The sequence below is a fragment of the Aspergillus homomorphus genome, assembly GCF_003184865.1.
Source record: "Aspergillus homomorphus CBS 101889 unplaced genomic scaffold BO97scaffold_10, whole genome shotgun sequence".
Classification (NCBI taxonomy): domain Eukaryota; kingdom Fungi; phylum Ascomycota; class Eurotiomycetes; order Eurotiales; family Aspergillaceae; genus Aspergillus; species Aspergillus homomorphus.
The window spans coordinates 75,046-101,495 of NW_020291896.1; the positions used below are offsets into that span (position 1 = coordinate 75,046).

A 26,450-nucleotide genomic window follows, 5' to 3' on the forward strand; every position below is an offset into this window, starting at 1 on the left:
TGTGATGTGTCTCTAAAGAACAAGACTAGGACACTCATGATATTCATATCGTTGCTCATCATTAAATATCAGACAACCACAAAAACCAAAAATGAATCGCTAGGCCAGTCCACACATATATCCGGACTCTTCTTAGAAACGCCAAGGTATGTATGTATCTTCGTTTGCTTGCTTTTCAGGGGCGGGGCATGATAGGAAATTCTACAGATTGGGATGTAGACAAATTAATCTCATTAGGTGAGATGTGTGTATGTACGAGTCGAGAGATTAGATATTGGTGGAGAAATTGGGACTCTTCATGCTTGGATAAACGCCGTATGATATGCACCCTCGATTTCATCTGTAAGTCAAATGTTAGCTCCACCAAAATCGACTCACCCTACAAGGAAGGCTTACCTCTCATGCCATCTAACGCCTCGAAAGCAAGCGCGTAATTCGACGCCGTTGCGATGATGCGCTCCAGCCCCTCCCGGATCTCTTCGATCAGTCGGTCGGACGGGCTACTCATGTTGTCGCTGCCGTAGTCTGGGGTCATCTGCTTCTCGACGCGGGCTTTGTAGAATATCATCAACATGGCGTAACTACCCTGCATGAGACAGCAGGCGAACGATGGCATGGTCCGCGGGAGTTGGCTCGACAGTAGCTGCAGGCCTTGTTGAGGGTGGCAGTTATCCTGAAGCGGCTGCGGGAGAGGTAGGCAGTGGAACATTTGAGAGATCAGAAGGGACGCCCGAAGGCATATTTTGGCCGAGTGTTGGCTGCTGTAAGGAAATCCACTTGTGAAAGAATACTGAGGTATAGATGAGAACTCGGAGGACGTTGAAGATGCGGAAGAAGGGGTATATTCAGATGGGGATTGCTGGAACATGTCGAGACTGCTACAGGAGCAACCGACCCGGGTAATGCCGTCTTGTGTCGCCGGGCTTTTTACGGCGTCGGCTGATACAGGGCTGGTGGTGGTGGCCGCGGTAAGATCGCAATGTTTCTTGATGAAGATGGGTATATCGGAGAATGCTCTGAAACGATGGATCTTGATTTGAGCGCTGAGGTCATGGTCAGCATCATCACGAACTGTTCAGCAATGAGGAAAGCGATCCTACCTCGACAGCTTGATACGCGAAATGGAGCGAATACTTTGAGCCGTTATAGATTCTATGTCACCCCCACAAGTCATGGGCTGCGGAACTATGGGCAACAGATTCGACTGCGCTAAAGCGGAACCTGCCCATGAATCGAGTTGCTGCATTCGCTCGAAGATGTATTGCATGTTCGTTCTGGTTAAGACGCATTTGTTGAGATCGACGACGAACTGTGTTGCCGATACAAGCACTTGTTGAGCTTGGATCAGAACGGTCCACCCCTGCAGAAAGTGTCAGGAATACGATCGCTACTACGAAGGAAAACAAGCTCACGTCGGGATCAGCAGAGAAGCGTGGGTAGGGGGTGACGAATTGAGGATCGTTGGCGACAATAGAGAGCGGCTTATAACCCTGCGTTAGCGATACCCTTCGAATTATTACAAAAGTCCTCAGTGAACCTACTGTTGCGCTAACAATAGAACCTTGGAGGACGCAATAATACTACCGAGGGTCAGACAGAAATCCAAGGAGATTATGATCCAGTGTTCTTACGGTCATCCACCAAGCTCTTCTTCGAGCTTCTGAGAATTCATCATAATCATCGCCGAGCGAGTGCAGAGACATGTCCAGTGCTATTGCCAGGGCTTGACCGGCACGATATCTCATCTTCAACAAGTTCCCTCGTTGGGTGTATTCGTAGACTGAGAGAACTAAAAGTGCCAATATGCTCTCCAGTTCCACAGGCGCTCGAGGGTGAAGAGGAGCTCGGTCAATGAGGGGCCGGTCATTGGACAGCGCTTGTGCAGGATCAGTGGTCGAGACATGGAGCTCGCAGTCGGATTCGATGCTCGAATTGGCCATCTGCGCAAACGTCTGGGCGTATGTTCGGCGACGGACCACAGAGGCGGGACTAGATGGTTCAAGATCGTTTGGATGTGGCACTAGAGCTAATATGGCCGAGATCGCACAGCTGAGGGGAGATTGTGGCCGATAGGGTATCATGGGTTCCTCTGTAGGTGACTCGGTGAACGAACCGACGCAGTCCAGAGGTCGATCTGGGATGCGCGGGGTCAACCTCGGCGGAAGTATAGGGAAATAATGATGGATGAATTCATAGTAGGCATTCAAGCTGTCGCCACAATCAGAGAAGTTCAGCAAGCTTCAACAATGAACAGTACTCACATATCTATTTCACCGCCGTAAGTCCTAACCAGGGAGCGCGATGGGACATTCGATGGCGAAGGAGTGGGCTCCATTTGGACTGGAATATTACTCTCGCCATCAGGGACGAAAAGATCTGTGAACATGGCGTGCACATCAGACGGAAAGTCCAGGCTTCTGAGTCCTGCCCCAGGGATTGATAGTACATCAATCTGGCCAAAGACTTCCGAGGCTGAATCTTCGTTAGCTGTGATTTCGTCAAGGTGATCTTCTCGTATCAGGTGCTTACAGTCAGTGAACCCGGAGGATGGTGGGGTAATCATGGCGCTCTGCTCGTCATCTTGCTGAACGGCCTCATCCGAAGAGATCGAAGGCTTCTTCTTCTTTCGTGGACCCCCGCGTTTACTAGGCAGGTAGGAGCACTTCCGCTTCTTGCTAAGACACTTTGCCACCGAGATCGAATCAGCACATACTTCACCAGGGCGCCATCGATATCGAAGGACTTATATTGGGAGCTAAAATGCAAAAATAGACGAAGGAAAGCGCAAGGGAGGGGGTGCGCTTGTGAGAATAATCGCTATGCACTGGAACACGCCACTTGGCGAGGGGAGAAAACATACGTTTGTGCAAGGGTCTTGTCCATCGCACCGTGTTCGTGAAGCACGACTGGGATAAAGAAATTAGTCGCAATGAACGACAAGACGAGATCCAAGGTAGCTTGCAGCGGAAACCAAGCTCAGTGCTTGCACGACGGCTCCAGATGGATGCGACGCCACTTACCACGCGAGACATGCTACTTTGACAGGAGGCTTTGCAAATTTCTTGCGGACAACGGCGGGCTTGGAAACCTTGGACTGTGTAACTGTCGTGACTCCCTCATCTTCGTACGTATGCTGAGAGTCGTCCAGAGCCATGGCGGGCGTGGTTTGGAGACACAGAGCAGCAGCGGGAAGTAAATGGTAGGAAGATCATGCAACGGCTTCCAGGGCGTGCTACCATCACCCACACAATCTAAATGGAGAGTCTCCCGGAGCGCATAACTCGAGAATTACTGGAAAGAACGAAACCGGAAAGACGCAGAAATCACCATCCAGGGAGTTTTCCGGGGTAGTCCGCCAAATCGGGGAGGTCGGGGTGGGTAAATCAACTCGCTCAAGAGTGGTCTGATATACACTGTAGCATTGGGGCGAGCTGGGCTGGGCTGTAGTTAGTTGTTAGTTAGTTTAGAGAGAGTGAGCGGACGGCTTACTCATCCTCGAGGTCGAGATCCAAATCCCGAAGCGTGGGTGTTTCGGGATTTGGATTTGCTTCTATCGACAGACGATCGCAGAGGGTGGCGGCAGCCGCAGAAGTGCGTGGATTAGTCAAATTGCACAAGGCAAAAAGTGAAAAAGCATCATCGATGGTTTTCTCCCGATCTGCGCGTTGGACATATCTCGGAGAACTGAAGAACGACCTCTGTGGAATCACTGTTTGGGGGAGATTGGATTGTGAGATCTATTTTGATGGTCCATCTTTTGATCGATCGTTCCAATGGCTTAAGCTCCTTCCTGTTCAGGCAGGCTGCATTGCGACCAAATCATTGTCACGTGATGATCATCTGCTGTGCTGCACATTCAAAACATTTACTGCGGGTCGTCGTTCTGGAATGGAGTCTCTGCCACAGCGTCATTGAGGGGCAGTTGGAATTCGCAATCAGAATCCTTGTCCCACAGCCTCTGCCAAAAAGATAGAGAGAGAGAGAGAGAGAGGGAGGGAGAGAGAGAGAGCCGATTACTCCGTACTATCATATACATACATGTTGACTGCCGACTCATTTGCAATGCGACGGCGGCCAGTCTCCGCAATAGTCCCGAGAATTAACCTTTCCCGAATCTGATGCGTGATTGATCTAGACTCGTTGGTCAATCGGTACCGGAATTTGTGAGGCGAGCAAAATGCTTGAACAAAAGTACTTAGTACGCCTTGCAGCACAAGAGCCTTATCAATCACGGAAAATGCAAAGTCCCGCCTTTGCCACCACACTAGGAGAGGTGTTGTACTCGTAGACCCCCCGAAAGTTGACTATTGAAAGTACTAAAGTTAGCATTTCAGGGTAAAACGCATTATAGAACCAAGATTTATTTCGCTATATAGCCCGGGTTGCAACCAGATAGTACTGGTCGAATGCAAGCTCTCTATAGCTCAGTTTCAGGACGGCGGAAGAGCATGGATCTTTATCCCTGAGATCCGCTTCACACTGTACCAGACGCTGTCAGGAACCCGCACGGGGAGCTTATGCCCCTTTAGCTGTTGGTCGATCAACCACATCCCCACCACAAATTCTTCGCGGTCCAAAAGTCCGTTCTTCTGCCTATCGACTAGGTTCCAGATTTGCTCCAGGACATGCTGTGGGAGATCGCTCCGAGACCAAATGTCTCGGACCACAAGGTTGACTACCATCTCGGATGCATCGCGGGGCAGCAAGCCAGGGGGGATCTGTGACGGGGAAGGAACAAGCAATCCTTTGTTTGCCGCCCAGACGCCTTCGTACTTTTTCCGCTCTTTCTCACTTACTTCGCTCCGCCACCGCTTTCGGTCACCTTCATGGTGTTTGTGCGGGTGTTTGCGAATTAAGTGCTTGTGTTGACGATATCCCTCTTCCTCGTCCGAGCTGCTAGGTTGTCGAAGCGTCTGCCGTAACACAGTAGGGGGACTGGATGATTGTAGATGGTCGTGTTTCTTAGTGTGTCCCAGATGTACGATGGAACGTGACCGAGGTCGGCGCCGGGGTGGTGGAGGGGGAGGGGAGGTTTTCCTCTGTTGTGAAGCTCGTGTGGAAGCCAATGATGATGCTACGATGGCATCTGAAAGGACTCCTTCGCTCAGTCCCGAGGTACTATCAAGCAGGCTTGGAGTACTATTGGTCACAGACTTAGCATAGAGGGACGCGGAGCTCGGACTTGACGGCCGCGCTCGGGCATCACTACTGCTGAGGAGAACTCGATGGCTTGCGAGGTCTGACTTCAAAGATGACGTTTCACTCGGCCGCGGGGGTAATAAAGGTGCCTGTTCGTTGGTCTTGCTAGAATCCCTTGAAGGTAGTGACGGACGCGAGCTAGGAAGATCTTTGGGCTTCTCTGATCCTGAAGGGGCGTTGATTCCAGGCGGGTTGAGACAAGGCTTTCGAGGCACTGGCGGTGGTCGAGATTTTGTCGCAGCCAGCTGCGCAAAATCGGACACAGCAGAGCCCGGCCTGACGGGCTTTCGCTCAACTTGCTTGTTTCCGAGCCGAGGGTCCTGCTCGTCTCTTAAGATCTTGTCGAACGAAGCCTTGCTCGCCGCTGTGGCCCACACAGGCTTGGGTGCCAGAAGCTGTGGTCTGTCCCGCTCTCCACCAGGTCTCATTGGAAGATTAATGCTGGCGCTGCTGCTGCTTGGGGTGGGAGGCGGTTTCTTGCCAGGCGTGGTCCTCCCCGCCGCGAGCTGTGCGGCAATCCGCTGCGGGGTACGTGGTCTCAAGGCCCCTACATTCCCCAATACAAGGTGGGATGAATCCCTGGTGTCACTAGGGTGGCCATATGCGCTGAATTTGCCGATTTTGTCCTTGACCGAACCCGATTCGGGGGTCTCTGGGGACTGGTTGCTGCGAAGAGAGGCCCTATCAGAGGCATGATAGTTCATGGTGACAGATCCCCTGGGCGGGCCAGATCGGTGGCTGACAACAGGAGGATGTCTGTTCGCGGACCTTGCATTAAAAGCCGCTGTCGCTCCTTGGAGAGCTGTCACCGCGCTGGTAGCTTGACTGGTAGCTTGGCTTGGGGACACATGGGGAGGCAGCCGGCGGTCCAGAGCGGGCGTCGAACTCGCCATTCATAGGGGGAAGCCCGTTCCAAGGTTTCGCGCGGGTATTGAGACTGGATCGGAATTACTGCCAATGCCGGTTCAGTTCGTTTTGAGTGGTTGGTGGGGCAAAATTCTTTCACAAACTCATTTCAACTCGCAGAGGGAAGCTTGATGTCGATGATAGATAGAGGTCTAGATTGATAGACGTAGGGGGGGTTGATCGCAGGACGCTAGACTCAGACTGGAAAGCTTCCTTTCTTTGTGGCCTGGGGCAGCGGGCTTCAGCAGCTTTGCTGAGCTAATGCGGTCCGTGCGTGCCTAGAAAGAACCGAGATGCGATTGTGAAGAATGGAGTCCCAGTGCTGTCAATGACGATAGAAATTGAGATAAGGACCGCATCTCCAGATTTGAATGTGTCTATACACTGTCACACCATCGAGCTTCCTCGCGGGTAGGATTGTAGGGTCAAAACTGGTCCAAGCACCCCGGGATGGATGGACAGACTTGGCACAACAGGAGCAGTGTGGTCTTTACGTACGTTTAGTAAAATCAGGTCTTCATCTTCCCATCTCAACTATCTTTTCAGTATCTCAAGAGACACATGATCTCCGAGACTCAGCCTCGGCCCAATGCTTTGTTGAGGATGATGTCGACGCACGAAGGACGCCGCACATCAATCACCATTTGAGCTAGGAATCCACCCTCGGCTATTTAGCGCATGTATATATCATCTCCAACCTGGAAGTATCCAACTGATGATTCTTATTAAGTTCCAGCATGCTACTAGAAATACTACACACATAAGCAATGTCTGACAACATTCAAGAGAGGGGGATCGTGTCCAAGACTGCAGGTCCAAGATCGCTCCCACTCACTGCTATAGCATCAATTAGACCTCTAATTCCTGGACACACATGCGGATATTTAACCGACGACTGGCGGAAAAATCGAGCAAACCAAGACGTAAAGATGCAAGACTAAACTCAGTTCGCCAATGCGAGCATGCGGAGGCTGGGGCTCTCGTGGGCCTCGAAGACCCAAAAGGCGCCGCTAAACGGCAAGGGTCGATTAGCCCCGTTCGCTTCCCCGCTTCCTCTGCTCTGGGGCAGTTCCTGAACTTCCAGGTTGCAGCCAGCGCTCGTTGTCTGTTCATTTCTCTTTCTGCTTCTCCTCGCGAACCTTCGAGGGATTTTCCCGGTATCCCAACAATCAGATGCGACCAGGGTGTTACCACATGGCACGATGGGTATAGTTCGCAATCTGTCCGGTGATGATCCCTGCTGCTCAGCTCCATAACCTGTCCCTACCGCCGATGTACCTGTTGCCATGCCAGACTTGCTCCATCTGTGTTTGAACCAAGATTCGTCTATGCGACGCCATGTCCTCCGAGAAGAGCGACGCTGGGCAAGGTGCGAGGGACTCCTGCTTTGAGCTGGCTGCGAATGAGGCGACTAACTCAGCTTCGGTATTACAGAGGCTCCGATCCACCATGAAGCTGAAGAGGCAGCAAAGGATGAGGGCGACAATGATGATCAAGACATGCAACAGGGCTCGACAGCTAGCCTAACGAAGTGCTCAATATGTCAGAGTACCTTTCGGCGACCGGAGCACCTGAAGCGCCATTTTCGCAGTCATACAAAAGAGAAGCCGTTCGAGTGCGCGCAGTGCGGCCGTCATTTTTCGAGAACGTATGCACTCGATATCATAATTCATCCCTAAGTGTTGTTGCGTATCCGGCAAGAACTAACGTGGGGGCTTTTCTTTCTAGAGATACACTGCATCGGCATGAGCTCAGCCACCATAACGCTGGAATGGAAGGCGGGAAGGATCGTACCCATCGCATCACCGTGAAGACGTTCCGGGCTTGCTATAAATGTGCAGTCGCACGAGTTCGATGCAGTGGTGGTGCCCCGTGCGCGCGTTGCGAAAATCGGTCTCTCGACTGTCAGTATCCAACCGAGCGGCGTTCGAAAGCTAAGGCCCGGAAAGAGGCGGCGCAGTTATCCATGGTCCAAGATGAAGAGTTAAACGGGCAGTCTTCTTTCGCCGTACCATCAACACCCGCTGAAGACTCTGCTGCACGTTCCCCTCATGGTGGTGAATCGTCTCCTGCAAAGCCTCTCCAGTACCGAATGACGCAGTTTCAGCTTCAGTTGCCCGGAACGAATCTGCTACACAGGGATGACCCGTCATCACCTGTAGTACCAGCCGTTTCACATCATGGAGAAGCTCCCGTGACATTGTCGACTAATCCACAAAGCAATGCACCACAGGTCAATGCGATAGAGCTGTCCGCTCGACCCAATTTAGGCGCATCGAAAGGAATATCTGATATAAGCCAGACTACGTCGCATAACTCCGCTGGCATCAAATCTCAATCAAGAGAATCACGGAGATCTTTATCGCTCGCGCAAGGCGTACAATTGGTCGATCAAATGGCAGAGCCCGTGAGCACGACTAGCGCCTCACGTCCAATTCCAGTCAGTCTGAGCCATGATGCAAATATACCAACGACACGAAATCACCAGGCAGAGCTAGGGTCGATGGGATCTTTCCTGGACACGATCAATTCAGCTGGTCCTGCGATGAACTGGCTGCCGGGCGAGGTGCCCTATGATACATTCATCGAGCGTACGCATACAGCAATCCCTGCCGCCTACGCGGGGCAGGACGTCCGCGATGGATTCATGAACTATTCGTCATGGCTTCCCCCGGTGATGCATACAGCTAATGGGAGTCAAGAGCAAATGTTCCAGTCTTCTTTGAGACACGCCTCGATAAGTAGTGACAAGAACAGCCCTGAGAAGCCAGGACGCTCGACGCTGTCTAGCGCTACGAAACGACCGGCGACTCTATCAGAGGATAGAGCCGAACCCCGACAGTCGAAATCAAGACGGCAGCAAGACACCTGGTCAGACTTCTCCACATTGACTCCTGATGGCTTTTTCTCTACCGGAAGAGAAAATCTGCCTCGTCGGTTCTTGTTCCCTATTATTGAAGACTCTGCCATGCATGATATTCAGATTGGTCCCAGGCAGCTGATCGAATCATTGACATACGGCAAGATTCACAAGGCTTTCATTCAATTTTGTTGCACAGAAAGCATTCTCTTCTCGCCATTCGAATCTGAATATTTCCCGAGTGCCACCGTGCTTTCCGAATTTCTTCATCTCTACTTTCATCATTTCCAACCCGTTTATCCTATGTTCCACCCACCCACATTCAACGCAAACACATGCCACTGGGTAGTGACCTTGGCGCTGGCGGCCATAGGTAGCCACTATGCTAGGCTTCACGAGTCCGATGAGTGCGTTTCTGCGTTCCACGAGTTTCTCCGTCGAGCTATCATGGTAGAGGTAAGATCCCCTGCTATTATGCCATCGACCGGTAACTGATCCGTAGTTTGGAATAGAAAGAGAGATCTAGTCTCGACCAGGCACCGCTTTGGCTAGTTCAGGCAAAGCTTCTTAATTGCATTGGATTGCTCTATGGCAGTGATGAACGAGCTAGAACCTCTGCTCTCGACGGATTTGATGACATGACCAGTCTACTAAACCGTAACAAACTGCTGAGATCTCTGGGGAAACTCAAGTTAGTCTCGCATGACAAGCCACCAGAACAAAATTGGCTGCTTTGGATCGAGGACGAGGTCAGACGACGGACGGCCTATTTAGTATGGGTATGATGTTTTATACAGGAATGCATCTGCTGCGCTCAAAACTGACAGGGATCACAGCTTATGGACTGTACTGTTGCTTATCATTTCGACAAGCAGCCGTCCTTTTCACTCGAAGACGGCCAAGCCGTGCTTCCTTCTCATGAGAGGCTATGGCAAGCAGAGTCAGCCCATGTTTGGCAAGGACTTTTCGAACGCAACCCAGGTACATAGCTCCGTGTGCATTGGAAAATCGCTCTCTGACTGATGCTAGGCCAACCCGAGCTTTCTCTATACGATGCTGTACTGATCATGTACATTGAAAAGAGGCTTGTGTCAGATATCGGAGAGCTGAGTCACATTCTGCTGATCCATGCTCTTTACCAACGCATGTGGGAGGTTGGCGACTACTTCCGCCGACCGTTGTCATTCTGGAATCCGACCGCGAAGAAACAGTCTCGACACACGGCGATCCCGTCCGGATCCGTCTGGCTTCCCGGGATTCCATCGTACTCCAAGTGGCGCAACAGTGCATGTGATTCCTTGGACATACTCCATTGGGCCGCCAACAGCGCGGTGGCCACAGCTGCTGATCTTCGCAACCCCACGATCCTGCATCTCCACTCGGCTCGGATCGTTCTCCTTGCTCCCTTCCGGGAGATCCGGTCTCTGGCCCATTCGCTTGTGACCGACAGGGTCCGCTGGAGCGACCGGCATCAGAGCCTGGAGTGGCACTACATCCTACGGTGGGTCAAGCACGACCAGTTCAAGGCCCGCCTCGCCATCATCCATGCCGGCGCGACCCTTTTACACGCGCGCGGGAACACCAGCCACGCGTTCCACGAACCGGTCGCCGTGTTTCTGGCGACCCTGGTGCTGTGGGCTTATGGCGCCTGCTACGCGCAACTGCCCGACCGTGTCCGACCGGACCCCGGCAAGGAGTCCACTGTCATACATCTTGACCAGCCTTGCGATGACGAGTTGGTTCAGATCTTCGTCAGGGAGGGACAAGCCATCCAGGGGGTTTTGACGGGCGTGGGGGATATCTGCGCGCCGCAGGGCCCGGCGGGCGTCTTGCGGGCTGGAAGCGAGACGTTCGTCGATTTGATGTCGTGGGGGATATCGAGGAAATTCATGTCTATCCTTTCTAGGCTGGCGGATATTGTCTCGCAAGCTTGACTCTGCCAGTCACAAGAGCATATACACCTACAACTATGTTTTCTTCTTAGGAGATAGACGTCGATCAAGTGAGGCATAAATCACAACAAAGATACACATTCGCATGACCTGTTAGACTATATATGCTTGATTCTTATCAATAGAGTGAGAAATCCAATCAATAGAATAGATACACCTAGCATGAATTTCGAGCTCCAACCACCGGATAAGTGAGAACCCACTCACGATAACAACTCACCTCCTTTACATAGGCACTTTGTGTGGGAGTACTTTAGGCAGTGATGTCACGTCACATGCCCCTTATCTTATCGGTGGAGCTGCCGCCTAAAAACGCAGGCCGGGGTAAACCACCCAAACCTAAACAAGCTTATAACTGCAGCCACCATCCCCGATGCTTCTTAGGGACCAGGAACACGCTCCAGTAGTGCAGTCAGCTGCAGCGGCGCAAGATGGAATCCGACGAGGCCATGGAGGTAGAGGGCGGTCGCAGCGTTCACGCGCCCACCGGGCAGGAACATGAGTATGAGCGCGAGCATGAGCTGGGAGATGTGGATTTGGATGAGAAGTAAGTCCACGGCTACTGCACCCTCGGATGTCTTGCCTCCAGCCCTATAGAGCTCAAAGCAACCAACTAGGCGACATCTTCCAAGCTAACAAGACTCCAAAACGACACAGATACCCCAACCGACCACACAACCACTCCCCGACGGCGCCGTTCCACACTCTCTTCGAAGACCTCTTCAACCCGCTCAGCGCAATCAAAAAGAACCCACCCAACGCGAAACCCGCACCCGCACGCCGCAAACTGGGTCCCCACGGGGGCGGAGGCAGTCAAAGTACGCTGAGCCCATTCGAGCGACGACGGGACGTGATCGCGCGGTTCATCTCGCACTGGCGACAGACGGTGGGGGACGACATCTACCCTGCGTTCCGACTGATTCTGCCGGACAAGGACCGCGACCGGGCGATGTACGGGCTGAAGGAGAAGGCGATCGGCAAGATGCTGGTGAAGATCCTGAAGATCGACAAGAACTCGGAGGACGCGGTGGGGCTGGTCAACTGGAAGCTGCCGGGCGGCGCGGCGGCGCACGAGTCGCGGTTTCTGGCGGGCGACTTCGCGCGGCGCTGCTACGATGTCCTCTCCAAGCGGCCTATGCGCACCGAGGTCGGCGGTATGCTGATTGAGGAGGTCAATGAGCGGTTGGATCGGTTGTCGGCCGCTGGGGGCCGCGAGTCGGAGCAGTTGCCTATTCTTGAGGAGTTTTATCGTCGCATGAATCCTGAGGAGCTTCTGTGGCTTGTCCGTATTATTCTCCGCCAGATGAAGGTCGGTGCTACTGAGCGCACGCTCTTCGATGTCTGGCATCCCGATGCTGAGGGCTTGTATTCCATTTCTAGTAGCTTGCGCCGTGTGTGTTGGGAGTTGCATGATCCGAATGTGCGGTTGGAGGAGGAGAGGCGCGGTATTGCGTTGATGCAGTGCTTTCAGCCGCAGTTGGCGCAGTTTCAGATGCAGAGCTTCGATAAGATGGTGGAGAAGATGCGTGGGTTGGAGGGGGATGATCAGGGGTTTTGGATCGAGGAGAAACTGGATGGCGAGCGCATGCAGTTGCATATGGGTCCTGATGACGAGGTGGCCGGCGGCCGGCGCTTTTGCTTCTGGTCGCGCAAGGCGAAGGATTATACGTATCTGTATGGGAATGGGCTGTTCGATGAGAACGGCGCCCTGACCAGGCATCTGGCTGATGCGTTCGCGGATGGTGTGGATAGTGTCATCTTGGATGGCGAGATGATTGCGTGGAATCCCGAGCAGGATGCCCCCGAACCGTTCGGCACGCTCAAGTCCGCCGCCATCGCCGAGCAGCGCAACCCCTTCTCCAACGGTTCGCGCCCGCTGTTTCGCGTGTTCGATATCCTATACCTGAACGGGCATGACCTGACCCGGTACACGCTACGGGACCGCAGAAATGCGCTGCAGAAGAGCGTCAAGGACGTCCATCGCCGGTTCGAGGTCCATCCGTACGAAGAGGCCACCAGCACCGCGGAGGTCGAGGCCTCGCTGCGGCGCGTGGTGGCCGAGGCCTCGGAGGGTCTGGTGCTGAAGAACCCGCGGTCCCCGTACCGGCTGAACGAGCGCCACGATGACTGGATGAAGGTGAAGCCGGAGTACATGACCGAGTTCGGCGAGTCGCTGGACCTCATCGTCATCGGCGGCTACTACGGCAGTGGCCATCGCGGTGGGGCCCTCTCCAGCTTCCTGTGCGGCCTGCGCGTGGACGACCCCGGCGCCTCGCAGGACGCCGATGTCTCCAAATGCTACTCCTTCTGCAAGGTTGGCGGCGGTTTCACCGCCGCGGACTACGCCAACATCCGCCATCACACCGACGGCAAGTGGAAGGAGTGGAACCCCCGCAAACCGCCCACCGCGTACATCGAGCTGGCGGGCGCGGGCAACGCGCAGCACGAGCGGCCGGACATGTGGATCAAGCCCGAGGACTCGGTGGTCTTGTGCGTCAAGGCTGCCTCGGTCTCGGTCAGCGACCAGTTCCGCATCGGCCTGACGTTGCGCTTCCCACGGTTCAAGAGACTCCGCGGTGACAAGGACTGGAAGAGCGCGCTGTCGGTGCAGGAGTTCCTCGACCTCAAGTCCAACGTCGAGCAGGAGCAGAAGGAGAAGGCGTTCAACGTGGAGAACTTCCGCAAGAAGCGGCAGAAGAAGTCCACCAAGAAGCCGCTAGCTATTGCCGGGTATGACGAGGATGCGGAGGTCAAGTATGCCGGTCCGTCGGGGCATATATTCGAGGGACTCAATTTCTGTACGTTCCTCGCACGCCTTTTGGGGGAGATTGCATTTACTGATCTTGGTCATTAGTTGTCATGACCGACTCGACTACCTCGGTCAAGCAGAGCAAGGCTGAGTTGGAACAGCTAGTGAAAAGTCACGGCGGCAAGTTCTACCAGACGAACACGGCAGCTCCTGACATGATCTGCGTGGCCGATAGACGTAAGACACTTTCTGTTCCGTGTGTCGCACAGACTGACATGAACCAGGAACGGTCAAGGCGGCTTCGCTGCAGAAGAACGGCGAAGTGGACATCATACGCCCGTCTTGGGTTCTGGACTGCATCCGCCAGAGCGATATAGATGCCGGGCTGGCGGATCTACTCCTCCCTCTCGAGCCCAGGTAGACAAACTCCTGTAGACTGGCCCAAGGGTACAGATAAGCTGACGGTGGCAGACACATGTTCTACACCACGCCGCAGAAAGAGGCAGAGGTAGCATCCAGCGTCGACCGCTTTGGCGACAGCTATGCGCGCAGCACGACGCAGGAGGAGCTAAGCGAGGTAGGACATCATCCCCAGGTTCAGCCTCGGTCCCGGTCCTGGGAGCGTATCCACTCACTTAGACTCAGATCCTGAACAAGATGAAGACCGACGACGACAACGCTGACACGACCCCTGACCGCAACGCCTACGCCAAACTCAAACAACACATCTACGACAAAGTGAATGCTGGCTGGCCACTCCCCTGCGGCTGGCTATTCGACGGCCTAGTCTTCTACTTCCCCCCAACGAAGCCACAACCAGCCGCAGATGACCCCGAGGACGACCCCGAGGAATTAACCCACCCGTCACTGGCCCTCACGCGCAACACAGCACGATTCGCGGGCGCGAAGCTGGTCGACACGCCCGCCGATCCAGCCATCACCCATGTAGTCGTCTACCAGCCCGAGCCGGGGGGTCTTTCCAAGGCCGCGTACAGATCCTTACGGGGGAATTGGTCCGCGGCGCCCGGGAAGAAGATCCCTCATATGGTGACTACGGAGTGGGTGGATGAGAGCTGGCGACAACAGACGCTGTTGGATGAAGAGCGTAAGTTTTTGTTTTGAAAGGGAAGGTGGCATGGCCTGGCTGGCTGGCTGGCTGACTTGTGGCAGAATTCCAGGTCCAACCTTCCCGGAGGCCGGGGGAGCATATCTGAGCGTAGCGTAACGTCATGTCATGTCACGTCGGGTAGACGCGCAGATGGTGGTGAGTTGGTGTCTCACTGTCTTACCTTTTGCCGTGAGTAGTATAATGGGCTTGGGATTGGGATTGGGGGCAGGGAAAGATATGATGTTGGATGGCCGCCGGGCTGTCACGGTGGTAGGGCGCTTATCTTGGGGTGGTTCTTGTGAGACTGGTATTTATAGGTCGGTGTTGGGGTGTTTTGGGATGCATGCAGCGGCACCAATGGCGGGGGCGTTGCTTATCTCTGGGCAATGCAGGGTCTCGAGTGTTATTTTCGGGATGAGGGAGGTAGTCTGGAGGTCGATCAATTAATGAATTCATGTACTCGTGGTGTCTGCTGCACTTCATCTTCCTTTCGGAAATATTCACACGTCCTAGTATAGTGTAGCATAGCATCAGATTCCAACCAACAGATCGACATACCAGTATATATCCATCAAGAACACCCCATAAACCCTTTACAACCAACCCTCCCCATCTCCAACGAGGTACTCCGTAGGAACTGCACTCATAGACATAGAATCCTAGTAAAGATAGGCAATCCACCCACCCCCGAGTCCCAGTCCCCCTCCCAACAACTACAGTAGAAGTGTAGGTAGAAACCCCCACAACCGATTGGCCAGAGATAAGCCCGTCCAAACCCGCCCATCACAAGCACCTCCCATCATCCCCATCCACAAGGATGAATCATGGCTCATGGCTCATGCCTCAACCTGCCACACCCACACACACACACACACGATAAAGCAAGATTGAATCCTTGAAAGCATGCATCGGCTTCCTCGGAAGCCTATCTCCCTGCCTACGTATCCACGAGTCGTTCCCCTCCGATGCAGATTCACGCACCTCTAAGTTTGAAAATTACCGTCTTACGGTGTCACCCCACTTACTTTCCCACCTATCCCAAGGTAAAGAGGTGTGAAGGATGGTATCATGATCGCCAGGTGATTCTGCCTCCGACTATCCTACCTGTTTCTACCTACGTATGTAGAGGTTGGTGGGTGGCGGAGGAGCGAGCTTGCTTGCTGGCTAGGGGATGATTGATTGGAGTAGACCAAGAGCTGGGTTTGCCACCCCCGGAGTTTAGGTTCGTTTCATTTAATTTAGATTGAGGTGAGGTGAGGTGTCGTCATTCTTGTCAGCTTGTTTCTTCCTCTCTCTTCTGCAGTTGAGGTACGTTATCCTCGGTGTTGGCGATTGTGCTGTGTTCTGGTTGGAGAGCTCACCCCTCGTGTTTGAGGGGACTTTTGATGGTTTGGGTTGTGTCTGCTGGTATACCATCGGGTTGTGTATATACTGTTTAGTATCGATGTTGTCGCTGGTAGTACCGTAATCATCTATGATATGGTGTGATTTATCAAGAAGCAATTCAACCGTATGCGGTTGAACCCTTCCCCTGCCTGCGGGTAAACTACCCACCCCCCCTCGTGCAAACGGGGTTAATCTATTCTCTAGCCTTGTAGCAAGGCAACAAAACAAGAAACAAGAACTGGCTGGATGGCGGATGCAGGGCGCCGGTTCTCCGTCTTTACCTAGTGTGTGTGTTTCCGGCGGGAGGGGGCGGCGGGCTAATGTTTAGTAGATGCAGCTAGACTATAGTACGACATTAATCGAGAATCCATATTTAGGAATGTAAGTTCTGATTCTGTATACTTAGGTGTAATAGTAATAGTAGTAGTAGTAGCAATTGTAGTCATCGACAGGTATAGGACCAGGTACCCAAGTCTCCCCCCCAAAGTAACGCCGGTGGATGCATCCAAACTCCCAATTCGCTATGTACAGACACAAAAGACCAAACTCCGGAACAACAAATAATAATCAACGGTTTACATGCTTTCGACGGAAATGCCCACCCAGCGGGCTGGCACCGCGTTCTCGTCCTCTTCCTCATCCTCGTAGTAGTCGTAGCGGATCATGCGCGCCGGTTGCGTCCCCTTCCGCGCGGGCAGCCAGATCCGGGCGCGCGTCGGGATGTCGTCCCGTAGTTTGCCGCTGCGTCGCATATTCATCTCCAGCACCACCATCCGCAGGAAGTCACTGTTCTCGCGCGGTTCCCGTTGGCGGGGCATTGGGGGAATTTCCGGGTCGACAGGTACCAAGAAGGGCTGGCGCTGGGAGTGCTTGACGGCGCGCTGCTGGTGACCGCCGCCGCCGCGTCGTTTACCCGTCGAGCGTCGGTAGGTCTGCATCTGCACGGAGACCGGGCAGTCGGCGGTCTCGTCGTGCGGATAATCCTGGTAGGCGTACATCTCGGCCGGGGATACGGTGGGGATCGGGTTCAAGTACCGGCGGAGAGCGGGCGACGGCGGCTCGCACATCGGCGGAGGCCGTCGGTCGTCCGTCATCTCTGGCGTGATCGTGAACATCGACCGCGTCAGGAAGTCGTCCGGTTGCACCGACGGGGTCGCGAAGGTGGAGACGCTTTGGGCGGCCGACTTGATCGCCCGGAGCGAGGCGGTCAGGTTCGACTTGAAAGTCGCCCCGAGGCGCGGGAAGGATCGCGACGGCGTCGGCGTGCTTGGCGCTGGCACCGTCACCGCCAGGAACTCCTGCATGTCGAGCTCGTCCTCGGACTCGCAGTCCTCGGTCTCCAGCAGGGGGTGGTCGAAGGCGCAGTTTTCGCACGGCGAGGAGCGCAGGAATCGACCACGGTCGAGTGGGCTGCGCTGGCTGGATGGCGTCGCCGGCGTAGGCAGACTTGGCGGCGACTCCAGGTCCCGTTCGAGAGACGGAGTGGATGCAATGGAGATGGAGGATGCTGAGAACGACGGCGCCTCGCTGTCGCAGTCGCTTCCGGCGGTAGACCTCTCCGTGTCTTCCGGGGGACTCAGCAGTAGGTCGAGGGCGGTGTTGCCGGTGCTATCCATCAGGTTGTCGCCCACCCCATCCAACAACAACTTGCTGAAATCCTGCACATGGTTTCCCCGTGGTAACCGCCGGGAGTCTCGTCCGCTCACCCCTCGCCGTCGCGCTGGGATCGCCGTTGCTTCCAGGATCGATGCGATGGAGCTGGGGACGAGTCGATCGGACAACGTCCCCGATGACGACTGAGGAGTGAGGGTTCTCGGTTTTCGTGGGGTCCTGGGCCCTTTGTTTGCCGTCTGCGAGTGTACGGAGGTCATGCGCGGACCTCGTTTGGGAGGAATGACGACCGGGTTGGAAGGGATGGCCGATGGTGAGATGTCGGAGTCGAAGGGGAGTTCGAGGCCCTCAATATCCCGGACGCCCAGCGATCTGCCAGCGGTCTTCTCGCCCCGAGTTCCCTTCATGGGAGAAGACACTGAGCTAAACAAAAAAGCTCGTGGGACCATCATCTTTACAGTTCCGTGGATTTCGATACACAAGACAAGAATAGTTTGATAAGGCGGCCTAGGCCAGACGAGGCACTCTGATCGAGCGTCTGAGCGAGATACATGGATGGGAAGAAGAACACAAAAGGAAAAAGAGAGAAGAGCGTCTGATAGACACCTCTCCCGACGGAAGAATGGACTCCGCCGAAGAATATATAATAAGAGTATCCGCTAGCGATGAGAACCACTTTTGGTGTGTTGGCAGAGCCCCAGTTCGAGCGGGAGCCAAAAGCGGAAGAACGGCCGGGTGCGTCTGCAGGCACGCGACTGGCAGGTGTACTGATAAGAGAGGTGGGAAAAGACGGGCAGAAGAGGAGAAAGAGAGATGAAGAATAGGCTGATCGATGAGAGTATAAGAAGAGAATAAGAAGTAGGGAGAGGAAGAGAGTGTGGTGTGTGTGTGTGTGTGTGTGTAAAAGTGCAAGTGTTGTCAGAGAGAGAGTCGGGGGGAGACGGAGAGAGAGAGAGAGAGAAAGACAGTGAGCCAAAAATGAATGAAGAAGAAGGCAAAAAGCATAAGGTAGTAATGATCTCAACGCCAGTCGTGGAAAGCGATAAGAAACGGAAGTTAAGACGGTAATGGAACTAAGTAATTCTCAGCCTGAGTCCCCGTAATTGGGAAGAAGCCAACAGTGAGGCGCTCACCGCTTTGTCCCGAAAAAGGCTGGTAGGTTTCAGGCGGTAAGGGCGGATGCCGACTGCCGGGACCATACCATACCTTTCAAAAGTACTAGTCCCGTATGGCCGGTGTATGCATCTGGTCTCACGGTATGTTCTGGAACCCATCACGTAACGTCTTCGGGGCTGGATCCCGGCCGAAGAATGCCCCGGTCCCCACCAAAGAATGTTCCATCATACCCGCGGCTTACGTACTTTTGCACCACACAGTAACTTTCAATTTACCGAGCAGGCGAGGGTTTGACGGCCGAGAGACATCAACAGTAGGACAGTAGATAGGTAGAGTAGATGCAATACCTCACTAGTATATGATTTGTGCCCAACCACTTTGAATGACCATCCATCCCTCTGTCAACCTTAAGCAACTGCTGCACTCTGATCGCATCCTGCATCCGGGTGTAAGCGGCGGTTGAACGAGGGTCGTCCCGACGAAGTCATCTTGCTGACCCCTGACTGCTCGCCAGGCAAGTCATGCTGACGACAACCACCACTCGATTATGACTGATATATGCAGTGGTCTTGTGCCTGCAGCTGGTGTCCGATTACAGTTACTCATCTTGGACTGGGGGATGAATGATCAGCAGTCCTGTCTTGCCCTGCCCCCAGAGAGTTTTAACTTCTCTCACTTCTCTCACTCCTTCCTGCCAATGCCCGTAATCCACCTCTTATCGACGGAGCCACGACTAATAGTTATCGAGTAATAGCAAAGACCGGAATGTCAACCACAAGTTACAACCCTAGCCTCAAACCACCACCCGAACGATGGACAACAAATTCACGTAAAAAATCGGAAAAGAAGCGGTAAAGCAAAGGGGAAATCTCAGTGGGACTATTGTATCCATCCCTCACGGGTTATTTGCCGTGATGATCCAATCGCAGAGAAACGCCCGACTCAAAAGGCAGAGAAACCGAGACTGCACTTCATCTGGATTGGAGTTATTCATGGGGCGGATGTACCGTACCTACCCTAATCAGAAGCATTGATCGATAGATTGTCCCAGCGAAGCACAGATCATACAGAGGTAGGATGAAGTACTTCGCACTTAACATGTAAGCTCTTGCTCCCTTCCTCTCAACCCACCATCATATTCCTCTGGATGGACCGCAGAGATGAATGAGCACCGTAACCATGATCATCAATCAGATTAGTTGAACTGCCTTTTGACCAGCCATTCCAAGAGAACAAACAATCCAGGAAAGTTGGCTTGTCTATCAGCCGATCACTAAATGAGCGTCAGAATTGATTCATGATGTCTGTCGCAGAGAAAGAATATGTATTAGTCATCGCTCCCTCTTTCCCCTCTCCCTTTGCTTATCGCCGCCCGCCCTGCTTCCATTGAGATTCTCCTTCTCCTCATCTTCATGAATCTTCTTCAGTCCTATCGTCATCCCTGACCTTACATCGGCCAATCATTCTTCTTCATTCCAACTTCTTATCGTATTCCTGTTCACCCCCCAGCTTTGTTGGATCCCCCTACCCCAGTCGATCGTGCGGGTCATCTCAATCTGCCCATCTGATGCGAATCGTCGCGTAGTCTGTTCGGTTCGATCGGGACTCGATCCTTAACTCGTAAGTCAATTGCTTTGGCATGTGACCTTCCCTATGGCTTCTACTTAGTAGTAGCACCAGACCTCGTGTGCCTCCCAAGACTTCCACACTCAGCCCCTGCCATTGCACCAATCGCATCTCTTGAGTTTCATGCCCACATCCGACTAATGTCGTTTCCTCCCCCGCAGATTCGTCCGTCCACTGCGACGCTTATGCCGGTTGAAGCAGTCGACCTATCACCGCCAATCAACCCGTGTAGAGACCTCCATGAAGGCCTGTCACCCCAGCAGATCGCCAAGCTCCTCCCTCCCTTGAGAAGCATGCCCCGCCCCGTCTCGACGTTTTCTCCGATCACTTCTGGCTGGACCTGACAGCGATGGAAGACAGCTCCGCGGAGATGCCGCAAGACATGAGCGCTCCCCCTTCATCTACCGAAAACCAGAGGAAAGCTGGTCAGGGCACCACGGGGGACAATGCTTCGGCCTCGAAAAGGCGCTGTGTTAGTACCGCCTGCATCGCCTGCCGCAGACGGAAATCAAAGGTTCGATCCGGGTGATCTTGGTCGGTGATTCCTACAGCTTACCGATTGCGACAGTGTGATGGCAACCTACCCAGTTGTGCTGCGTGTTCGTCCGTATATCACACGGCTTGTATGTCGCCCACCTTGTCCATACCCAGCCTGCAATGCTGATCTGCTCCGCTAGGTGTCTATGACCCGAATTCAGACCATCGCAGGAAAGGAGTGTACAAGAAGGACACCGACACCCTCAGAACGAAGAACGCCACCCTATTGACCCTGATCCAGGCCCTACTCAACTATGAAGAGGAGGATGCCTTCGACTTGGTCCGTCAGATCCGGTCCTGTGACAACCTGGAGGATGTCGCGCAGTCCATTCTCGGACAACAAAACAAGCCTTCGCTGGCTTCCGATGCCTCGGTAGGCAGCGGGGATGAGGCGGACCAGTTTGAGTCGGAGTTGTCGGGCAAGATGAGTGAACTCATGTTGGACGGTTCTCGGAAATTCATCGGTGGCACGTCTAACCTCATATTCTTGCCGCCCGGCTCGGAGCTGAATGAATTCAACCCCAATGCGAACAACCAGGAACCGGGCCAGGGTACTGATGCCTCGGTGTCCCAGTGGACCAGAGTCACTGATGATGAGAAATTAATAAGTCATCTCATGACCATGTACTTCACCTGGCATTATCCCTTCTTCACGACTCTGTCCAAAGATCTCTTCTACCGAGATTATGTTCGGGGAATCTCCAGCCAATATTGCTCGTCATTACTGGTCAACACGATGTTAGCCCTGGGCTGCCACTTCAGTTCCTGGGAAGGAGCTCGTGAGGATCCGGGGAATTCAGCGACGGCCGGCGATCATTTCTTCAAAGAAGCCAAGCGATTGTTCTTCGAGAACGATGAGCATGCAAATGCCAAACTCTGCACGGTCCAAGCATTGGCTTTGATGTCCGTTCGCGAGGCTGGATGTGGCCGCGAAAGCAAGGGCTGGGTCTACAGTGGGATGAGTTTCCGTATGGTGTCTGACTTGGGCTTGAACTTCGACTCTACCAGCCTTGGAGTGCGTAATTTGAGTGAGGAAGAGATTGATGCGCGCCGGATCACCTTCTGGGGATGCTTTCTCTTTGACCAGTATGTCGTACTTCTTTTTACCTCAAACCCTGGATTGAGTCTAACTCCTGCAGATGCTGGTCCAACTATCTCGGGCGTCAGCCGCAATGGACAGTGGGAAACGTTGGCGTCTCTATGACCGAGATTTTCCCTAACGAGGATGCCGCCCTATGGTCGGCCTATACGGATACTGGAGCCATCCATGACCATACTCAGCCCTCGCGGACCCGCGCAATTGCCGTACAGATATCCAAGTTGTGTGAGATCAATGGTGACTTGCTTGTTTTCTTCTACGATCCCAAGCCCAAGGACAAGCTTTCTTCCAAACAAGCCGAGCTTAAGAAACTTAGTGAGATCCACACCAGGCTCGAAGCGTGGAAGAAGAACTTGCCAAAGGAACTTGGCCCGCAGGACGGGCAGCTTCCTCAGGCACTCCTCATGCAGTGAGCTCTGAACTCGTGTTCTCTTTCAGGACAGGATTACTAACTGCGCTGCAGTATGTTCTATCAACTCCTTCTGATACACCTCTACCGTCCCTTCCTGAAGTACACAAGATCCAGCTCGCCACTCCCTCAACATGTCTCTCCGCGCAAGCTGTGCACCCAAGCAGCTTCAACAATTTCGAAGTTATTAAGGATGTATAAACGCACGTACGGGTTCAAACAGATTTGCAACGTTGCGGTATACATGGCGCATACCGCGCTCACGGTTCACCTTCTCAATCTTCCCGACAAAAATGCCCAACGAGATGTCGCGCACGGCCTTCGTCATTTAGAAGAAATGGGTGAAAGCTGGCTCTGCGCACGCCGTACGCTGAGAATCTTGGAGATCTCAGCTAACAAGTGGCATGTCGAATTGCCCAAAGAGGCCGTTGCTACGTTTGAAAATACTCATGTTCGATGGGGTTCATGGGGTTCGTGGGATCAAGCTTTGTCCCCTCTGGCATCCGAAGATTCCCCGCCCATGGTATCTATGTCATACCCTGACTCGAAGTCCAACAGTGTTGGCCTTCCTTTACCGCCACGGCATGCTGCCATGGGTGGGCATGGCGCCGGTCCTGTAACCAGAACACCGGCCACTACAACCGGAGCAATGGGCCCGCACTACACGCCGGATCTTCCAGTTCCTGTTTCTGCGTCAGCTATGCGTGCCGTCCAGCGTTCTTTGAACGCCCAGCTTGCGCAAGAAACCACCCGGTTTCCTGAGCCGACCTACCTCCGGCCTGTGGCCCAGGCTTATGCGCAATACCGAAATATACCATTTACCCAGGGTGATATGTGGTACAATAATGATAACATGCGTGCGTTCAGCACTGGTCAAGATAATTCTCCGGCAACCACCACATCGCCCGCCAACGGGTATGGTGGCTCGGAGAACCTGGTGGAAGAGAGTCAGGATTGGTGGACTCGAGAATCGCAACGCCTTAATTTTGGAATGGACAATTGGGTGCCGGAGTGGACTTCTGGCATGCCCAGCAGGGCGCAGGGAGTGAATCCAGGTAGTAGTTATCCCTCGAATATCGGGCAGACATCGGCGCCGGAGAGCGCTCCGAGCCCGCCACAAACCATGAGATTTGCAGTCGGTGCTCCAGCTGGCACCAGTCATTCAAATCAGCCGCCCACAATCCCTGGCTATAGCAATCTGCCCACCCCGGAGGATTACCCCATACAGTGAACCCGACATGGTGGGATGGATTGTATGAGGGTTCGGGGTCTAAGACTGTCACGTTGTTACGACTATCGGGGCAGCGCACTGTTTGATTTTGATAGCCGCTTCAGTTTCCGGTTATATATACTTCTTTTAGATGTTTAGACGACACTGAATTAGAAACCACCTTGGGTATGTCCCTCAAGTTCACTAGTGTGCTCAGTGTGTAGATCAGATTCCTGCCGCTGTCTCAAGCTAGTCACCCATGTCTTCGTGCCTTAGCACTGTACACACAATACAACCGCTGATCCCTGGATCAACCCTTCAGCCCAACAAGTACCGGTTGCTGCCCCATCTTCCTAGGATAATCGCCACCACAGCAACCACCCTGGAGATGAATGAGTTGAACCTACCACCTCTAGTTACTAGTCACCCACCACAATCTTGCTTGACCCAGTACTCGACTCCAAAATTCAGCACCCAACCCCAAATACCCGGTAACCACTCCTACCCAAGACCCTCTTAACTTTCAATTGACCCTGAGAATGCACGTCATCCCTAACATAGACGTGACTCTCCCTCTGATTACCCAACCCAATCCAATCCACCAGAAACAATCGCAGCTCCGCTGATCAGAGCGACGTACATATAAGTTTGAGTCCCAAACTACCTATCATATTTCTAAGATCCATACGAGCAGGTCCTATAATTTATATTTCCGTGATCATCCTGTTCTTTTGTTTTTACCGGGTTATGAAATACAACAGCAAAGGATAATAGATTCGGCTAATAGCTAGGCTAGGCTAGGTCCAAGGCAGAAATGCATGGGTTTGCGATGTGATGCGGTTGGTGGTGGTGTATTGTGTGTATTGTATGGGTGTTGTGTCTGTTAAGTGTGGGGGAGTACAGATTGTTTAGATGATGCAATATGGTTCCCGGAGATAGTAAGATAGCTGGTGAAGAGATGGTCTTGTTCGTGCACTGGCTACTTTATAGGGTGGAGGAGGGAGGTTGTGGAGAGGGTGGGGGTGGAGGGTCGAGGGAGGATGTTTGGTGTTGGTATGTTGGTGGTATCACTTTTGTAATCAGATGTTAGTTTTGTCTTTCGGGTTGAATGGGTCGGAGTGGAGGGGTTTGGAATTGACTAGAGAAAGAGAGGGAGAGAGATCACGTACCAGGAAATAATCGGCTACAGGCTTCTTCGCGGGCATCCCTCTCGTGTCCTGCGCGGCAGCCTCGAACACCCGGTACCGTCTTCCGGGGCTTCGAACCACGGCTGCTGCAGCTGCTGCACCGCCGTTACTGCGGTTGTAGTCGCCGTTGCTGCGGGAGACGGTGCCCCCGTTGCTGGCGTCCTCGCCGAGTTCCAGGATCGAGGCGACGTTGCCGCAGCGGTAGCAGTAGTTGGGCGCCGACCACACCGTCACGATGCCGCCGTCGAACATCTCCTTGTACCCCTCCATGACGAGCTGGTGGGCGCGCGCGATCAGCGACAGGTCGTTCTTGTAGTTGAAGTGCTTCACGATGTCGCCTCCGAACAGGAATCCTGCGCCGCGCGGGCTGAGGCCCCAGCCGTCGATCTCGTCAGGGTCCGACCACAGGAGGTCGCACATCGCGCCCTCGTGCGGCACTTCCTGTTTGCGGTCGATGAGTCGGATCTTGTCGACACTGTCGATGAGGGGCGAGAGTCCCCCGTGCACGCAGAGGACGGCCCCCGTGCCCGTCGAGTAACTGCCTGAGGAGTCGCTCGTGGCGCCGGTCCCTGCCCAGCCGGATCGCATGGGGGGCATGGAGGAGGACGTTGGGTTGGCCGACGACGACGTGGCGGGTTGGGCTTGGGAGAGGGAGGGGAGGAGGGGCGAGGTGGTGCGGGGTTGTTTGGGTCGGTAGGTGCTCATCGTCACCTCGCCGCGCGAGTTCAGCACCTCGGTCTCCAGCTCGCTGTCGTCCAGCGACATGGTCGACGACGTGGTCTCCAGCGCGGGGCCGGTCGGCTCCAAGCCCGAGCTGGCGCCCAGCACCAGCGCCCCCAGCGCCAGGTAGTCGAACACCTCGCAGCAGTACCGCCAGACGTTGGCGCTGCCGTATTTCCGGATACACTCGTCGTAGAAGCCGTACACCGTGGTGATCTGGCGCGACTCGTGGTTGCCGCGAATCAGCGTGATGCGGTCGGGGTACCGGACCTTGAGGCACAGGAGGAGGAGGAAGGACTCGAGCGAGTAGAAGCCGCGGTCGACGAAGTCGCCCATGAACAGGTAGTTGGTGTCGGGCACATCGCCGCCCACGCGGAACAGCTCCATTAGGTCGTGGAACTGGCCGTGGATGTCGCCACAGATCGTGACGGGCGCGTCCACGCACACCACATTGCCTTCTTCGATGAGCAGCTCTCGCGCCTTGTAGCAGAGTTCGCGGACTTGGGACTCGGGGATCAGGCGGCAAGCGCGTAGTTGCGCGATCGCTCTGCACGATAGATAATAAAATCGGTTAGTGCACCTATTTTTTTTTCTGCGCGGGTGGGATATGCGCGATGGCGGGGGAACTATCGAAGCGAAGCTAGGCAAATAGAGTGTATGCAGTACCTATCTAGATCACTCATGGTGTGACCGTGATTGAGAATGAGGCTCACTGGGGTGGTCGGCAGGAAGCTGGAGGGGGGGAGGGGGGTGGGTCCTAACGGCCGAGAAGAAT

General features: G+C 54.0%; 8 protein-coding genes across 8 annotated transcripts; 3 read left to right on the forward strand and 5 right to left on the reverse strand.

Annotated features, from left to right (window-relative positions):
- Positions 1-244: 244 nt before the first annotated feature.
- Positions 245-3,371, reverse strand: BO97DRAFT_16167 (uncharacterized protein). The gene is made up of 10 exons (XM_025690231.1): positions 3,021-3,371; positions 2,861-2,906; positions 2,530-2,683; positions 2,262-2,472; positions 1,632-2,208; positions 1,542-1,580; positions 1,413-1,481; positions 1,101-1,360; positions 397-1,043; positions 245-340 (listed from the first exon to the last, which is right to left on the reverse strand). The coding sequence occupies exons 1-10, from the start codon at positions 3,152-3,154 to the stop codon at positions 297-299; spliced, it is 2,181 nt and encodes a 726-aa protein (XP_025553126.1). The 5' UTR covers positions 3,155-3,371; the 3' UTR covers positions 245-296.
- A 967-nt stretch (positions 3,372-4,338) lies between these two features.
- On the reverse strand, positions 4,339-6,236 carry irs4. Its single transcript, XM_025693581.1, has one exon. It carries the CDS (start codon positions 6,090-6,092, stop codon positions 4,431-4,433), a length of 1,662 nt encoding a protein of 553 aa, XP_025553127.1. The 5' UTR covers positions 6,093-6,236; the 3' UTR covers positions 4,339-4,430.
- Positions 6,237-7,556: 1,320 nt separating this feature from the next.
- BO97DRAFT_387168 (putative C2H2 transcription factor) lies at positions 7,557-10,899 on the forward strand (the record flags this gene model as incomplete). The annotated part of the gene is made up of 6 exons (XM_025693582.1): positions 7,557-7,753; positions 7,834-7,954; positions 8,015-9,421; positions 9,478-9,744; positions 9,802-9,946; positions 9,995-10,899. The coding sequence occupies exons 1-6, from the start codon at positions 7,605-7,607 to the stop codon at positions 10,897-10,899; spliced, it is 2,994 nt and encodes a 997-aa protein (XP_025553128.1). The 5' UTR covers positions 7,557-7,604.
- Positions 10,900-11,281: 382 nt separating this feature from the next.
- BO97DRAFT_404385 (DNA ligase (ATP) DNL4) lies at positions 11,282-15,261 on the forward strand. Its single transcript, XM_025694961.1, has 7 exons — positions 11,282-11,464; positions 11,575-13,715; positions 13,772-13,903; positions 13,951-14,083; positions 14,138-14,243; positions 14,312-14,771; positions 14,837-15,261. Exons 1-7 carry the CDS (start codon positions 11,349-11,351, stop codon positions 14,878-14,880), a joined length of 3,132 nt encoding a protein of 1,043 aa, XP_025553129.1. The 5' UTR covers positions 11,282-11,348; the 3' UTR covers positions 14,881-15,261.
- A 1,265-nt stretch (positions 15,262-16,526) lies between these two features.
- BO97DRAFT_16366 (uncharacterized protein) lies at positions 16,527-18,329 on the reverse strand. Its single transcript, XM_025690242.1, has one exon. The coding sequence runs from the start codon at positions 18,221-18,223 to the stop codon at positions 16,736-16,738; it is 1,488 nt and encodes a 495-aa protein (XP_025553130.1). The 5' UTR covers positions 18,224-18,329; the 3' UTR covers positions 16,527-16,735.
- On the reverse strand, positions 18,327-19,239 carry BO97DRAFT_16386 (uncharacterized protein). The gene is made up of 2 exons (XM_025690243.1): positions 18,905-19,239; positions 18,327-18,844 (listed from the first exon to the last, which is right to left on the reverse strand). Exons 1-2 carry the CDS (start codon positions 19,043-19,045, stop codon positions 18,431-18,433), a joined length of 555 nt encoding a protein of 184 aa, XP_025553131.1. The 5' UTR covers positions 19,046-19,239; the 3' UTR covers positions 18,327-18,430.
- Positions 19,240-20,862: 1,623 nt separating this feature from the next.
- BO97DRAFT_433116 (putative C6 transcription factor (NirA)) lies at positions 20,863-23,789 on the forward strand (the record flags this gene model as incomplete). The annotated part of the gene is made up of 5 exons (XM_025697579.1): positions 20,863-21,027; positions 21,082-21,136; positions 21,191-22,136; positions 22,190-22,558; positions 22,613-23,789. The coding sequence occupies 5 exons, from the start codon at positions 20,863-20,865 to the stop codon at positions 23,787-23,789; spliced, it is 2,712 nt and encodes a 903-aa protein (XP_025553132.1).
- Positions 23,790-24,555: 766 nt separating this feature from the next.
- BO97DRAFT_412774 (serine/threonine-protein phosphatase) lies at positions 24,556-26,358 on the reverse strand (the record flags this gene model as incomplete). Its single annotated transcript, XM_025696255.1, has 3 exons — positions 24,556-24,648; positions 24,938-26,222; positions 26,342-26,358. 3 exons carry the CDS (start codon positions 26,356-26,358, stop codon positions 24,556-24,558), a joined length of 1,395 nt encoding a protein of 464 aa, XP_025553133.1.
- Positions 26,359-26,450: the final 92 nt, after the last annotated feature.

Bases quoted from the DNA above. Each gene is read 5' to 3' on its own strand.
- BO97DRAFT_16167 (XM_025690231.1), bottom strand. From the start codon at position 3,154: ATGGCTCTGGACGACTCTCAGCATACGTACGAAGATGAGGGAGTCACG. The intron at 2,684-2,860 runs GTATGTTTTCTC...TCGGTGGCAAAG, and splicing joins GACAAGACCCTTGCACAAAC to TGTCTTAGCAAGAAGCGGAA. The intron at 1,581-1,631 runs GTAAGAACACTG...GACCCTCGGTAG, and splicing joins GAAGAGCTTGGTGGATGACC to TATTATTGCGTCCTCCAAGG.
- BO97DRAFT_16386 (XM_025690243.1), bottom strand. From the start codon at position 19,045: ATGGGTTCCAGAACATACCGTGAGACCAGATGCATACACCGGCCATAC. The intron at 18,845-18,904 runs GTGAGCGCCTCA...AGAATTACTTAG, and splicing joins GCCTTTTTCGGGACAAAGCG to TTCCATTACCGTCTTAACTT.
- irs4 (XM_025693581.1), bottom strand. From the start codon at position 6,092: ATGGCGAGTTCGACGCCCGCTCTGGACCGCCGGCTGCCTCCCCATGTG.
- BO97DRAFT_16366 (XM_025690242.1), bottom strand. From the start codon at position 18,223: ATGATGGTCCCACGAGCTTTTTTGTTTAGCTCAGTGTCTTCTCCCATG.
- BO97DRAFT_404385 (XM_025694961.1), top strand. From the start codon at position 11,349: ATGGAATCCGACGAGGCCATGGAGGTAGAGGGCGGTCGCAGCGTTCAC. The intron at 11,465-11,574 runs GTAAGTCCACGG...AAAACGACACAG, and splicing joins GATGTGGATTTGGATGAGAA to ATACCCCAACCGACCACACA. The intron at 13,904-13,950 runs GTAAGACACTTT...GACATGAACCAG, and splicing joins GATCTGCGTGGCCGATAGAC to GAACGGTCAAGGCGGCTTCG.